General features: G+C 38.2%; 1 protein-coding gene across 6 annotated transcripts in view; it reads left to right on the top strand.

Annotated features, from left to right (window-relative positions):
* MYPN (myopalladin) overlaps nucleotides 1–13,912 on the top strand; it is a 110,199-nt gene that overhangs the window by 84,590 nt on the left and 11,697 nt on the right. For all 6 annotated transcript variants that reach the window (XM_072823302.1, XM_072823305.1, XM_072823303.1 and 3 more), the window contains 6 exons: nucleotides 3,894–4,115; nucleotides 5,295–5,444; nucleotides 6,360–6,442; nucleotides 8,245–8,371; nucleotides 9,677–9,884; nucleotides 11,578–11,743. In XM_072823302.1, the coding sequence (XP_072679403.1) occupies nucleotides 3,894–4,115; nucleotides 5,295–5,444; nucleotides 6,360–6,442; nucleotides 8,245–8,371; nucleotides 9,677–9,884; nucleotides 11,578–11,743 (956 nt within the window). The remainder of the gene's footprint in view (nucleotides 1–3,893; nucleotides 4,116–5,294; nucleotides 5,445–6,359; nucleotides 6,443–8,244; nucleotides 8,372–9,676; nucleotides 9,885–11,577; nucleotides 11,744–13,912) is intronic.

A 13,912-nucleotide genomic window follows, 5' to 3' on the forward strand; every position in this document is an offset into this window, starting at 1 on the left:
GTCCTCTGCCCTGACACAATGCAGCTTGCCCAGTGACAAAAAGCTGCCTCACTCCTCGCTTTAGCTCTTTTAGGCAGGAGTCAGATATTAACCCATTGTAGAAAACAAAACAAGCTCTCCAGATGGATCCATTTAATCTCCCTTGCTGAGCTTAAAGTGAAGGCAGGTACCCTTGGAGTAGAGGAGGAGGTAGGAGCTGCAGAGACACAATAACTTTTTCCAAAGTCCTCTCACTGGATCTTCCTCCTTGCTTCTTTGTAGAGGAGGAGGTGAGGGGTTTAGATGGTCTAGCCTGTCTGTAAGCACCTGCTTTTGAAATTTCTGGGGAATAGTTTGTCTGCCAATTCACTTGTTTTTTTTATATCTAGCCCATCTTTGTGCCTCGATAAAAACTTCCAGTTAAGATCTGGTTGCTACTGTGTCCTCAGTACCTAGTTATGAGTAGTATTTTTTAAATAACTCAGTGAGTGTTCTGTTTCCATCACCTCCCAATTTGCTATACTGATAAAATAATAAATATATAACCAATATGCATACCTTTATAGTAAAACAAAATGTGCATATTTTCATCATAGTGCTTCTGTAGTTCCTTGGATCAAATCAATTCAAATATTTATAAACCCCGTAAAGTCAGGCCGCAACTTGGTCAAATCAAGTTTGGAATACATGGAGACAATGTGGTATTTATATTCTCAGGCAGGCACTTGAGGCCTCATATATATCATCCATTGTATTCCTGAAGGTTAAGTATAATCATAACTTACCACTATGTATAATAACCCTTCTTTGGGAAAATTACTTCATACTTTCAAAATAGAATTTCAGGAATTCATCTCTCCCTATAATAACTCTGACAATCTATTTAGCCAGGAAGTTACCAGCCCTTACATGTCTGGCAGAAGCTTCAGGAAAAAAAAAAAAAAAAAAGAAGCTTCAGGAAAGATGCTTTAATTTAGAGCAAGAGCTCCATTAGACAATGACTAGAGGTGGTATGGAAAGAACTGGGGGGAAAAAAAAGGAAAGGACTAGGAATTTGGGGACTTAAATAAAATAAGATGAGAAGCCGTAGAAGGCTAAGACATCCCTCGTGCCACCCTCACAAAAACTCTGAGGTTTCCTGAACTTTAGGATCAGTGTGTGAGGTTGAGAACTATGTGAATTATTCTGTTTGGATGTAATTTTCAAAATAATAAAGCCTCTATTTAACACCTACTTCATATGTAAGGGAATAAAATGACTCATTGGTTTTAATCCTCAATATCCCAGAAAATAAACAAATGTGTTAAAAAGAAAAATAATATATAATCAGAAGCATAAATGCAATTCAAGAAAGAAGAAATATATATTCTTCATGTGATTTTAAACTGGCAAGTCTTCTCGGCCTTTTGGCTAAGATCAAGTGTAAACTGGCAAGACTAAAATATTTCACATTTGGGAGATCATTAAATGTATTTATGGAAAATATAGTCATTGTGTGAAGTATTAGATTGAATCATATGAAATTCTATATTTTTGACCTACAAAAAGGTCAGCCTCATATAGTTTGGTCTACTAGGTAGCTGGAAGCTTTGTCAACTTTTTAAAAAATTCCTATAATATATAAAATAGTCTTAATACTTTTAAACTAGGTTTCAAATTAATGGAAGTGGACAATTTTTTACTTTAACTGGTTTGAATTATCTGATTAAAAATTAATAAGCTAACTGAAGATTAATCATTTTCTCTACCCTGAAGAGCTGTGGGTTTATTTTGCTTACCCACTGTGAGATGTGGCCAAGAAAGGAGGATTTAAAATTGGGTTCAAGAAATTGAAACCAAGAAACACCTGATTTCTGTATTTCTGTTTCCTAAGTTCCAATTCTACACAAATTCAGGTGATAATATGTATAAGATAATAACTAAAGGGCATGAGTAATGTGATTTAATAGCTTGAGAATACATTTTATGAGTCCTGAATGCAATCACTCTGCGTAAGACTGGAGGCAGATGTGTATCATCCATGTACTTCCGAATTCTATTTCAGGAACATCCTAGTGCTGTCTCCATGGTGCTCACCTAAATTATGAAATTGTGGTTAACTAGAGTCACAAGCTTAACAGAAGGTCTTACCTTCAGCCCAAAGCCATGGCTCAGGAGTCCTCAAAGATGCAGTTGGAACAAGTGATTGCCCCCATGTCATCCATGTATTCACTCATTCTTCAGATACTCACTGAGCATCTGCCACAAGGCAGACACCATTCCATGTTCTGTTGATATAGTGAGAAGCAAGATAAACAAGATCTTTGCACTTGTGGAGCTAACATTCTAACCCTTAGAGATATTCAGTCGCTCAATCAATAAACAAACAAGAAATATACTAGATAGTAACCAGTACTGTGCAGAGAATTTGAATGGAGAGTTCATTTACATGAAGTGGACTGGGAAGGCTGCTTTGAGGAGGTGACATTTAAGCTTGATAGTATTCAGCAGGGAGAAGGAATGACAGGAATTCAGGACAAGTCCTAGATTCAGAGTTTAACTTGGTACACTCAAAGTGTGGTCTGAGGTCCTGTGGCAATCTGTAAGCTATCACCTCTCCACCTTGACATAAGTACAGAAACTGAGAGTAACCATTAAGAAATCTTCATAGCAATTTGACAGAAAAATTTTATTTACCTATTAAATATAATAATTTTGCATGCCTCCTAAACTACATTTTTGCTATGAATTCATTTTTATTTTACTTTATAAAACTATGCATTGGAAATTTTTTAAAACCTGGTTTTCACCAAAAATAGTGTGAGAAACACTGGCTTAACTACTCAACAATTGGATGAATAGTGGCATGATTTCCTGATTTGGGGAAGAGCAGGGTAAGAACATTTCTGGGAGACAGAAACAAAATGTGTATTGTTTGGATGATGCTAAGTTTGAGATGTCCATTGGGTGCCCAAGCCATGATATAGAATCAATCACTGGGCATATGAGTCTCATGATGTACAGTAGATCATTGAGTATATGAGTTTTGAGGAAAGCTCAGGCTTGAAGATATGGATTTGGGTCATCAGCATACAGAAGATAATGAAGCTGTGAAATGGGATGAGACCACCTACCTAGGACTAGGAGCTAGGAAAGGAGACTGATAAGGATCAGCTTAAGAAAGAAAGGGAAAACCAATATGGTGTTGTGAAAACAAACAGAAGAAAATATTTCAAAAAGGAGGAAGTAGCCATCTTTGCCTAATGCTGCTGAGGGGTCAGGTAAGAAAAGATTAGTAGCAATTGGATTTGGCAAATTTGGAGACCCTGACAATCTCAGTGGAACAGTGAGAACACAAGCCTCATTGGAGTATATTAGCAAAAGAGTGGGTAACAAGGAAATTATCCTGTAACAATACAAAATTACTTCAGGTAGGTTTGTTGTGGTAGGCGTAGAGAGATGCAATGAAGATGGATGTGAAGTAAAAGATTTATTCAAGACAGGTTTCATCAAGTATACAGATGGGAACGTGCAGAATAGATAGGAAGTTGGTAATGGAGGCATGCATCAGAATGCAGTTCAGAATAGTTTTTCCATATTACCAGATAAGAAGTTCTACATATTGAAATGGACATTAATACTAGAAATGGAAATTACATTCCATCTTCATTTCTCTACAGGATGCTACTGGGGCTCCATACTCAAGGTGAGGAATCAGGATTCACTAAGGCAGTTTGGGATTATAGTAGAGACATTGACATCTCCTTTAGTGCTCCATGGTGAGGAACTGGAAATGGAATATGTTTGGTTTATTGGGTTTCCATGATATATATTTAATATCTGAATCTAAAAAGTTCCATCCTCAAATTATACTCATAGTCATCCTCTTTCTCACCCATAGAACTGAAATTGAAACATATTTGCCATTTTGACAGGAGTACAAAATTTCAAGCTTTGAGCAGAGGCTGATGAATGAAATAGAGTTTCGCTTGGAACGTACCCCTGTTGATGAATCAGATGATGAAATCCAACATGATGAGATCCCCACGGGCAAGTGTATTGCTCCCATCTTTGACAAAAGACTTAAGCATTTCCGGGTTACAGAAGGCTCTCCAGTGACATTTACTTGCAAAATTGTTGGAATACCAGTTCCAAAGGTAGGAGAAGATGACCAGTTGGTTGCCCAACCAACAACACAGAGCTGTAGACGGTGCCTTAATGAAAGTTTTGTCAGATTCTAGGGAAGTATCTACAGAGGGAATAAAAACTACTGCCAGAAAACTAACAAAGCCTAGATAATTTTACTAAAAAGAGAGAGTCAGAGATAGGATCATTAAATAATTAGGCCAAAAATAAATCAGATTTATGGGTAAGTTAGAATTTTAATACAAGTTTAAAATAAACTTCTTAGTCATGATCTTCCATTTTGGGCTATTGATTCTCTCAACCACCAAACTCACCAAATTGATATTTTTCTTTTTACTTAACATTTATTGAATACCCACAAAGTGCCTGTTGTTGCACAAAGTGAGCTATATTTGTATTATGACTATTAGGTTGGTAAATGCTGAAAATGTCATATCGTTATTACTGGCTGCTGAAAAATCTTATGAGTCACCAGATTTTTTTGGCAGTCAGCTGAAAGAAGGATTTACACCTGGTATGGCTGTGGTAGGGGATCTCTCTGCTCTACTTTCAAAAACATTAGCATGGTGTTATCATGTATGGTTAGGTAACCAGGAAATGTGAAGAAGAACAGCTGCAGCCAGTATTTTAACCCCCTATCTTTGAGATATCTCCTTGATACATGCAGAATTCAACATGAAAAATATACTTACTTAAATTTTAGCCAGATGAGAAATTTAACAAGTGACTCCTGGCTTCCTTCCACTTGGTATAATAAACCATACTATCCTTTCAAGTAAGGTGAGCTATTGTAGACTCTCAGATCTGTGACTGCAGAAGACTTGAGCTTGTAAACAGGATAATGGGGGGGGGGGGCGGAATTCACACTCCTGGCTTTCATTATTTTGCCTCTGAAGACATGTCTGGTCCTTGGGGTGGCTTTTTAAGTAATTATGAAGTACAATAGAAACAGTCAAAAGCTTGATCTTGATCCTAAATTATACAGAATTTTTGACTTATGTATTGTGTATGTACAAGTGCAGGAGCATATTATATAGTCATTTTTAATATATATTTTTCTAAGTGCTTTATAAGGGATGGGGCACTTGTAGAGATGACTATCAGTCCTTGCCTCACCCTACTTCCTACTTCATCATCCTCAAAAGATGTACAGAACAGTGTATGTTCTCCTCGATTAACTCTCATTGCAGGTTTACTGGTTCAAAGATGGGAAGCAGATATCAAAGAGAAATGAGCACTGCAAAATGAGGCGAGAAGGAGATGGGACGTGCTCTCTGCACATCGACTCCACCACCAGTGATGACGATGGCAACTACACTATCATGGCTGCCAACCCCCAGGTGGAGAAGCAGGGTTCTGCGCTGTGCTGCACTCTGAGGAAGGAGAACTTGATGTCATTGTGAATGAGACCTTGAGAAGTGCCAATTACTAAGGATTGCTGAGGAAAATGAATGAGAAGCATTGTGATTGTGTGTAACTAGAGCACAGTATCACAGCTTAAAAGACCAGTTAGCCATTGATGGGTCACTCAACCCTTCAGCCTTTGTCAAAGGAGATTTGTAGTATCTGTTCACTATATCCCAGATGTATTGGGCTAAATCATATGGTTATCAACTCATTCACTCTCTTGAAGAGTCTATAAATCATTCTACCAAAGAATGATTTGTTTTGTTCTTTAGAAAATAAGCAAATTACTCCAAAAACACTTGTCAATATTCCTCAAAATCATAATGTCTTTTTTTTTTTTTTTTGGTAAAAGTTGGAAAGCCATAATATTTCACTTTCCTTTTCTGAATGAGATCAAGACTTAAAATTCCCCTAAAAGTCATGGTGGCAGAATAAATATCTTCAACCACAATTAGAATACAAACTATAGAACTATAATTTCTATTCTCACCCATTCTTCTTATTAAAAATGTTAGTTTTGAGGATAATCTCTATTAAGAAAAGTATAAAATACTTGGCCACAGTCTCTGCATGTGACTGCAGATAATGTTAAGTGCACAAGAATTCAGATTTGTTTACATCTGTGCTCTATTCATTTCTCAGCTCAAAATGAAAGTCTCCATAATATTCTTTAAATTCCTCCCTGGAATATTAACAGTGATCTAAGGAGTCATATTTTATTGTTTTCATTCCCACCCCCAAGTTTTTGTCCTCAGAATAGTTAGCAAAAGGTTCATAATGCTCCAGTCCAGAAAAAAATTCATATAAATTGAAAAAAAATGTGGAAATCTCTTATTTTTGTTTCTCAGGGGAGAATCAGCTGTTCAGGCCACTTGATGGTCCAAAGTTTGCCCATTCGCAGTCGACTAACATCTGCTGGTCAGTCTCACAGGTAAAGACAGTAAGAATCTCCCTTCTCTAGCTCCTCCCAAACATCCGCCCACCACAATAAACATCAAAGTATTGGTCTACAAATTGTTACATAAAGTGCAGTTCTGCACCTGTAGCATCAACATTCCTTGGGAGCCTGTTGTAAATGTGGAATCCCAAGCCCCACCCCAGACCTACTGAATCAGAAAGCGCATTATAGGGCAGCTCGGGTGGCTCAGAGGTTTAGCGCCGCCTTCAGCCCAGGGCGCAATCCTGGAGACCCGGAATCGAATCCCACGTCGGGCTCCCGGTGCATGGAGCCTGTTTCTCCCTCTGCCTGTGTCTCTGCCTCTCTCTCCCCTTTCTGTGTATTCTCATGAATAAATAAATAAAATCTTGAAAAGAAATAAAGTACATTATAATAAGATCCCTAGGTGATTTGTGAGCACATTACATTTGAGATGCAGTGGTCTGTCATATACTCTTAATGGCTCAAAATTTGTAACCATCAGTAGCACCTGTGCAGATAATATATAAACCAGAATCTTTGAATTAAATTACCATATTTTCTTTAATAAAACAGAAACTGGGGACGCCTGAGTGGCTCAGCAGTTGAGGATCTCTGCCTTTGGCTCAGGGTGTGATCCTGGAGTCTCAGGATCAAGTCCCACATCGGGCTCCCTGTGGGAGCCTGCTTCTCCCTCTGCCTATGTCTCTGCCTCTCTCTGTGTGTTTCTCGTGAATAAATAAAATCTTTTAAGAAATAATACAACAGAAACTGTTAATGGGTATATGTATATAGGTCAAATATTTTTGTTGTTGTCCCCGGTATAACAATTGTCTCTAATATAGCAATTGGCTTTATTCCTCTCTGATTTTACTAACCGTTAAGAATTAAGATCCTGGCTTCCCCTTGAGTCTTATGGTGCCATGAAGTCTTAGCAAAGCATTCCATAGTTGCTGACATGGATAAATTATATTTGACTTACCAAAGGAGCAAAAATAGTGACCCATGGTTCAGATACAGTATTTCATCACTGCTGCAACTATACCTTCTTCTTCATTTTTTTTCCTCAGGAACAGCTGTTACTGTTGGTCAGTCTTAACCAGTTTAAGTTCATGACCATCTTTAATGGTCTGCCATAATTTATAGCCAGGTTAAATTTTATTACTCAGAGACACAGGGATTGCAGCTGCCTTGTTCTGGGTAATAAACAGGACTTGTCTTTTGGCTCTCATTTGAGATTCAGCTTGAATACTGATTTATTTGTTTATTTTGAAACTTTTGAACAACTGGTCAAAGCCAAGGCAAGGGGAGCTGAGCTACTTAACCCAGAATGACTTCAGAGAGAAAGAAGCTGCTAAAGCCTGTTTATTTTATTACAGATCTCATAAGATAATCCTACAGTGTATGAGATGCTTACCACTTTGCTTTTTTACATAAGCTTCACACCATTATTTATTATTTTATTATTTGTTTACAACCTCCTTCCTCACCCCACCCCCAAAATATCTGTTCTCTGGACTCTATAACCAGGCCTAAATGCTTGCTGTTTTAAGTTTATAGATTGGAGGTTTTTTTGTTTTGTTTTGTTTTGTTTAGATTGGAGGTTTTTTAAAGATTTCATTTATTTATTCATGAGAGACACAGAGACCTAGGCAGAGGGAGAAGCAGGCTCCCTGTGGGGAGCCCAATGTGGGACTTAATCGCAGGACCCTGGGATCACACCCTGAGCCAAAGGCAGACACTCAACCACTGAGACACCCAAGGGCCCCTATAGATTGGTTTCTATGTTTAATGCCTGAACATGCTTGTTTTTATAGAGGAAGGTCCCGAGTACAAGAAAGAGACAAAGAGCCCCTACAGGAACGCTTTTTCCGACCGCATTTCCTGCAGGCTCCTGGGGATATGGTAGCTCACGAGGGGCGCCTCTGTCGGTTGGACTGTAAGGTAGACTCTTATACCTATCCTTGGTTCCAGCTCTGTTCACATTTTGCATTTGTTTTTTGTTTTGTTTTTTTTTTACTTATTTTTGTCTGTATTCGTTTTGTGTCTTGTTTTGTTTAGCGAAAGGGGGACTGGGGAAGGGAGAAAGATCACTTCTTTTCTCACAAGGCTTTTTCAGAGCATTTAATACCAGTCAAAAGAATTTCATGGAATTTTTAAGTCTCTATATCTTAATAAAATTACATTGGTATTGTATCAAGTTAACTCTTCATCTGTAAAAGACAACCAAAAAGTGATATAAGTCCCTGGAAAGTCTTTATTACTATAAAGCCAACAGTGTGATTTTTGCATCCTTGATGTGAATTTCTATGATATATATATATAGATTGAAAAAATTAGTCATGAAAAGATGGCTCCACGGTAGTTTATGAAAATGGGAGTTGGTTTCTCAGACTAATCAACATCCACCACCTTTAGCTATTCTACATGCTAATTCTTCAATCAGAAACTATGTTCAGTTGAGGAGCATGAATATCTCTCAATATGAAGAGAAATTTAAGTCACCTCTTCTATCCCAGACAAAGATGCAGAATGCTATGGGAATTTTAGATGCTAATTAGTAAAGGTTTGAGATTAAGCATCCGTGGAGTCCACTTCTCTAGGTGGTTCTTACTCTGCCAATGGCTGCCTAAATAATATTTGAGATTGATTGTTACTTCTTCCATCCTACACCCAAAAAGATACCCATTCCAGGTCCCATCCCCAGAGATTCTGATTTAATATAGCAAGTGAACATTGAGATTTTCAAATGCAACCCACATGATTATAACACACAGCAAGGTTTGAGAATTCTAATTTAATGTCTTCCCTTTCCTTGGCTGCCTCTTGCTTATCATGTAAGCAATATATATAAACAATATATATCCAAATATCCTGGCAACAGAGCTGCAGAATGTCTGCAGACACCAAGGGGGATGGCATCCACACTGACAATGTAAGCAAAATATCATCTGTGAAACTAACTCTGCAGGCCTTTTTTATCTATTCATTTAGTTTTTTTTATTTCTTATTTATGCTAATCTAGAATATATTCATCACTCAAATTTGGGTCAAAATCCTATACAGTTTAAATTAATTTGGCAATTCATCCAGCCCCTCTTGTCCTAATGCCTCTGAGGAGAGGTTTTTATCCACCCCATGATTTTTCTCACTATCTCTGGTGCCAGAAGAGGATGAAGAATTCAACCACCAAATAAATCTGCCTGTCATCGGTCTGTCATTTGCCTCAGCTGTCCTGTTGTTTATTAGGTGAGTGGCTTACCGCCCCCAGAACTGACGTGGCTGCTCAATGGCCAACCTGTGCTACCAGACGCCTCCCACAAGATGTTGGTCAGGGAGACTGGAGTCCACTCTCTGCTCATTGACCCGCTCACCCAACGTGATGCAGGGACCTATACATGCGTTGCTACCAACAAAACCGGCCAGAATTCCTTTAGTCTGGAGCTCACTGTAGTAGGTAAGGTTTGCAGCTGGGACCCCTAACTCCCTTCAAAGTTATTGCCCAAATATGCACAGCCTCTGACACAATTCCTTAGTCCTTTGCCCAAGTTTAATCAAGTTAAACTTTAACCAAGCTTAATCTCAGTTTCTCCTTCGCTGTAGTAAGGACCATATTTTCTACATTGCTTTCAAAGACATATCAGTAAACACATAATGTGGTATGTTGTGCATACAACATGTAATAAATCGGAGTCATTGTAATAGTTAATCAATTAATTAGTATATTGACTACCAATAAATTCAAGTCCCTTGCCCCACAGTTCATCACTCCTGGAACATACCAGGATCTTGCCCCTACCCCAAGCATCTATGCCATTGCTTCACTGATCCTTCTACCTGGAATACCCTTCTTTGCCTAGGAACCTCCTAGTTACTCTCTAAGGCTTAATTCAAATGTCACCCCAGAGGCATATCCTCCTCTGTTTCCATAGCACTTAGAAAAGGAGGGACTCTTTAGAGTACTTGCAACCTTCCTGTAATTGCCTTCCATGTAAACTTTGCCTTCCTGAAGAGACTGTAAGCTTCTAAAGTCAGACATTTTGACTCTTTCTGTATATTTCCAGTTGTCTGACTCGGTGCCTGGAACATGCACGGTGCTCAACAAGTGTTAGTTGATAACTAAACAAACAAACCTTTACCTTAGAAGATTATATAAACAAAACACTGTCATGCCTACAAATAAGGACAACAAGTCATCATCACTTGGTTGATACCAGCCCTCAAGGCAGGGGTCCAGACAGAATTAGATTTCAGAATACACGAATTCTAGTGCTGAACTTGCTCCCATGTTTGGCCCTTACCAGAAACCAGGTGGGGTTCAGCATGCTATCCTCTCTCTAGACTAGTGGCTGCTTACCCCATATATCCTTTTCTTTTTCTCACTAATTTTTTTCTTACCCAACAGAGTAGGAAAAGCTCATTCTACAAGGATGTATTGATTGTAAGCTTTTACTTTTCCCCCACTATTTTGCCAATATTGACTCTGGAATCCTGATATATGAGGTATCTTTGCCTTATCTAGTTCTGGCCCCCTCTCATTAAAAAGTCTCCTTAGGAAGCATAATTTGCACTGTAATGTACTTCTGGGATGCCTGACTAACTTACTCAGAGGAGCATGCAACTCTTGGTCTCTGGGTTGTGAGTTCGAGCCCCACTTTGAGTGTAGCTATTATTTGAATAAATAAAACTTAAGAAAAAGTAGTATATTTCTTTTCTGTAGCTATAAACTTCTTCAAAATAAAAGTTGAGGGAAAATTAATATACCTTCTACAAAATAAACTCCTCTAGAAAATAAAAAGCATATATTCAGTACATAAAATCTATTGTTTTTCAAAATTTAAAAAAAAAATTTACTGCTGAGAATAAAAGAAACTTCTTAAATTTCACACCCACCATTCGTATCCCCTGTGAGCAACTCAGATCCCTTACCCTCTCATACAATATGCAAAGAGGTTCTCTCATGCCTTTTTAAATCACTTCCAGAGCTTTTGTCAAGGCAATGATCTTCACTTAGAGCTGTGGGAAGTGTTCGGAAGAGGAGGTAAAATGGGTAGGCGCCCACTCTGCTAAATTCCAGGGCTGTAATGAGTTTGAAGCATGGACCCCAGGGTACTTAATATTCAAACAAGGATGGCCCTTCTCTCATTCAGCCAAAGAGGTGAAGAAAGCACCTGTGATCCTAGAGAAACTGCAGAACAGTGGAGTTCCTGAAGGCCACCCCGTGAGGCTGGAGTGCCGAGTGATAGGCATGCCGCCACCCGTGTTCTACTGGAAGAAGGACAACGAGACCATCCCTTTCACTCGAGAGAGAATCAGGTATAGTCTGCTCTCATGTTCAAAGGGACTTCCAAGCTCAGTAGGGCTTGCTGGGCACCCAAATAAGTCTGCTGTCTTTTAAATCTGGCATCTTTCACTCAGCATGATGCATTTGAGTTTCATCTGTGTTATCGTGCATATCAAGAATTTATTCCTTTTTGTTCCTGAAGGGTAGTCCATGTCTCAAAGTTTGGGGTTCTTTTAAAATATTTTATTTATTTACTTCTCAGAAAGAAAGAGAGAGTGCGCACAAGCAGGGGGAGCAGCAGGCAGAGGGAGAAGCAGGCTCCCTGCTGAGCAAGGAGCCTGATGCAGAGCTCAATCACAGGACCCCAGGATCATGACCTGAACCAAAGGCAGATGCTTAACCGACTGAGCCACCTAGGCACCCCGAGTGTCCTAAAGTTTTAAAACTTTAAGTTTTGGGAGGATTAATTAGCAGGGGTTTTTATTTTAAATTCAGTATAGTTAACGTTCAGTGTTACATGAGTTTCAGGTGTACAATATAGTGATTTAACAATTCTATACATTATTAAGTGCTCAAGATAAATTTATCCTATCACCTTTTTCACTCATCCCTCTACTCATCTCCCCTCTGGTGACCATGTGTTTGTTCTCTACAATTAAGAGTCTGGTGTGTGTTTTGGTTTGTCTCTTTTTTCCCTTTGTTCCTTTGTTTTTTCTTAAATTCCACATATGAATGAAATATTATGATATGTCTTTCTCTGGCTGACTTATTTCATTTGGCATTATATCCTCTAGATCCATTCATGTTGTTGCAAATGGTAAGATTTTATTCTTTTATGGCTGAGTAATATTACACACACACACGCACACACACACACATCTTCTATATTCGTTCATCAACCTATGGACATATGGATTACTTCCATATCTTGGCTATTGTAAATAGTGCTGCAATAAACATGAGGGTATATATATCCTTTCAGATTAGTATTTTTGCTTTCTTTGCACAAAAACCCAGTCAGTAGTGGAATAACTGGATCATACAGTGATTCTGTTTTTTAATTTTTTGAGGAGCCTCCATACTGTTTTCCACAGTGGCCATAGCAGTTTTTAGTCCCACCAAAAGTGCATTAGGGTTCCTTTTTCTCCATACCCTTGCCAATGCTTATTGTTTCTTGTGTTGGTTTTACCCATTCTGACAGGTGTGAGGTGAAATATCTTATTGTGGTTTTGATTTGCATTTCCCTGATGATGTGATGTTGAGCCTCTTTTTCATGTGTCTGTTGGCCATCTGTATGTCTTCCTTGGAGAAATGTCTGCTCATGTCCTCTGCTCATTATTAAATTGGACTATTTGGCTTTTTGTGTGTTGAGTTGTATTAAGTTCTTTATATATTTTGGATACTAACCTTTTATCAGATATGTCATATGCAAATATCTTCTCCCACTCAGTAGGCTATCTTTTAGTTTTGTTGATTGTTTCCTTTGCTGTTCAGAAGCTTTTTATTTTGATGTAGTCCCAATAGCTTATTTTTGCTTTTGTTTTCTTTGCCTCAGGAGATGTATCTAGAAAAATGTTGCTATGGCTAATGTCAGAGAAGTTACTGTCTGTGCTCTCTTCTAGGATTTTTATGGTTTCAGGTCTCATATTATGTCCTTAATCCATATTGAGTTTATTTTTGCATGTGGTGTTAGAAAGTGGTCCAGTTTCATTCTTTTGCATGTAGCTATCCAGTCTTCCTAACACCATTTGTTGAAGAGACTGTCTTTTCCCCATTGCATATTCTTGCCTCCTGTGTCAAGATTAATTTACCATACAATTGTGGGTTTACTTCTGGGCACTCTATTCTGTTCCATTAACCTATTGGTCTATATTTGTGTCAGCATCATACTGTTTTGATTACTACAGCTTTGTAGTATAACTTTAAATCTGTGATTATGATACCTCCATTTCTGTTTTTCTTTTCAAGATTACTTCAGCTATTTGGGGTTTTCTGTGGTTCCATTCAAATTTTAGGATCATTTGTTCTAGTTCAGTGACAAATGCCATTGGTACTTTGATAGGGATTGCACTAAATCTGTAGATTGCTTTGGATAGTATGGACCTTTTAAGAAAAAGAAAGAAAGAAACAAAGAAAGAAACAAAGAAAGAAAGGAAAAGAGAAGAAAAGAAAAAACTGCAGGCCAATATCTCTAATGAACA

Source organism: Canis lupus, chromosome 4 (genome assembly GCF_048164855.1).
Source record: "Canis lupus baileyi chromosome 4, mCanLup2.hap1, whole genome shotgun sequence".
NCBI classification, from domain to species: Eukaryota; Metazoa; Chordata; class Mammalia; order Carnivora; family Canidae; genus Canis; species Canis lupus.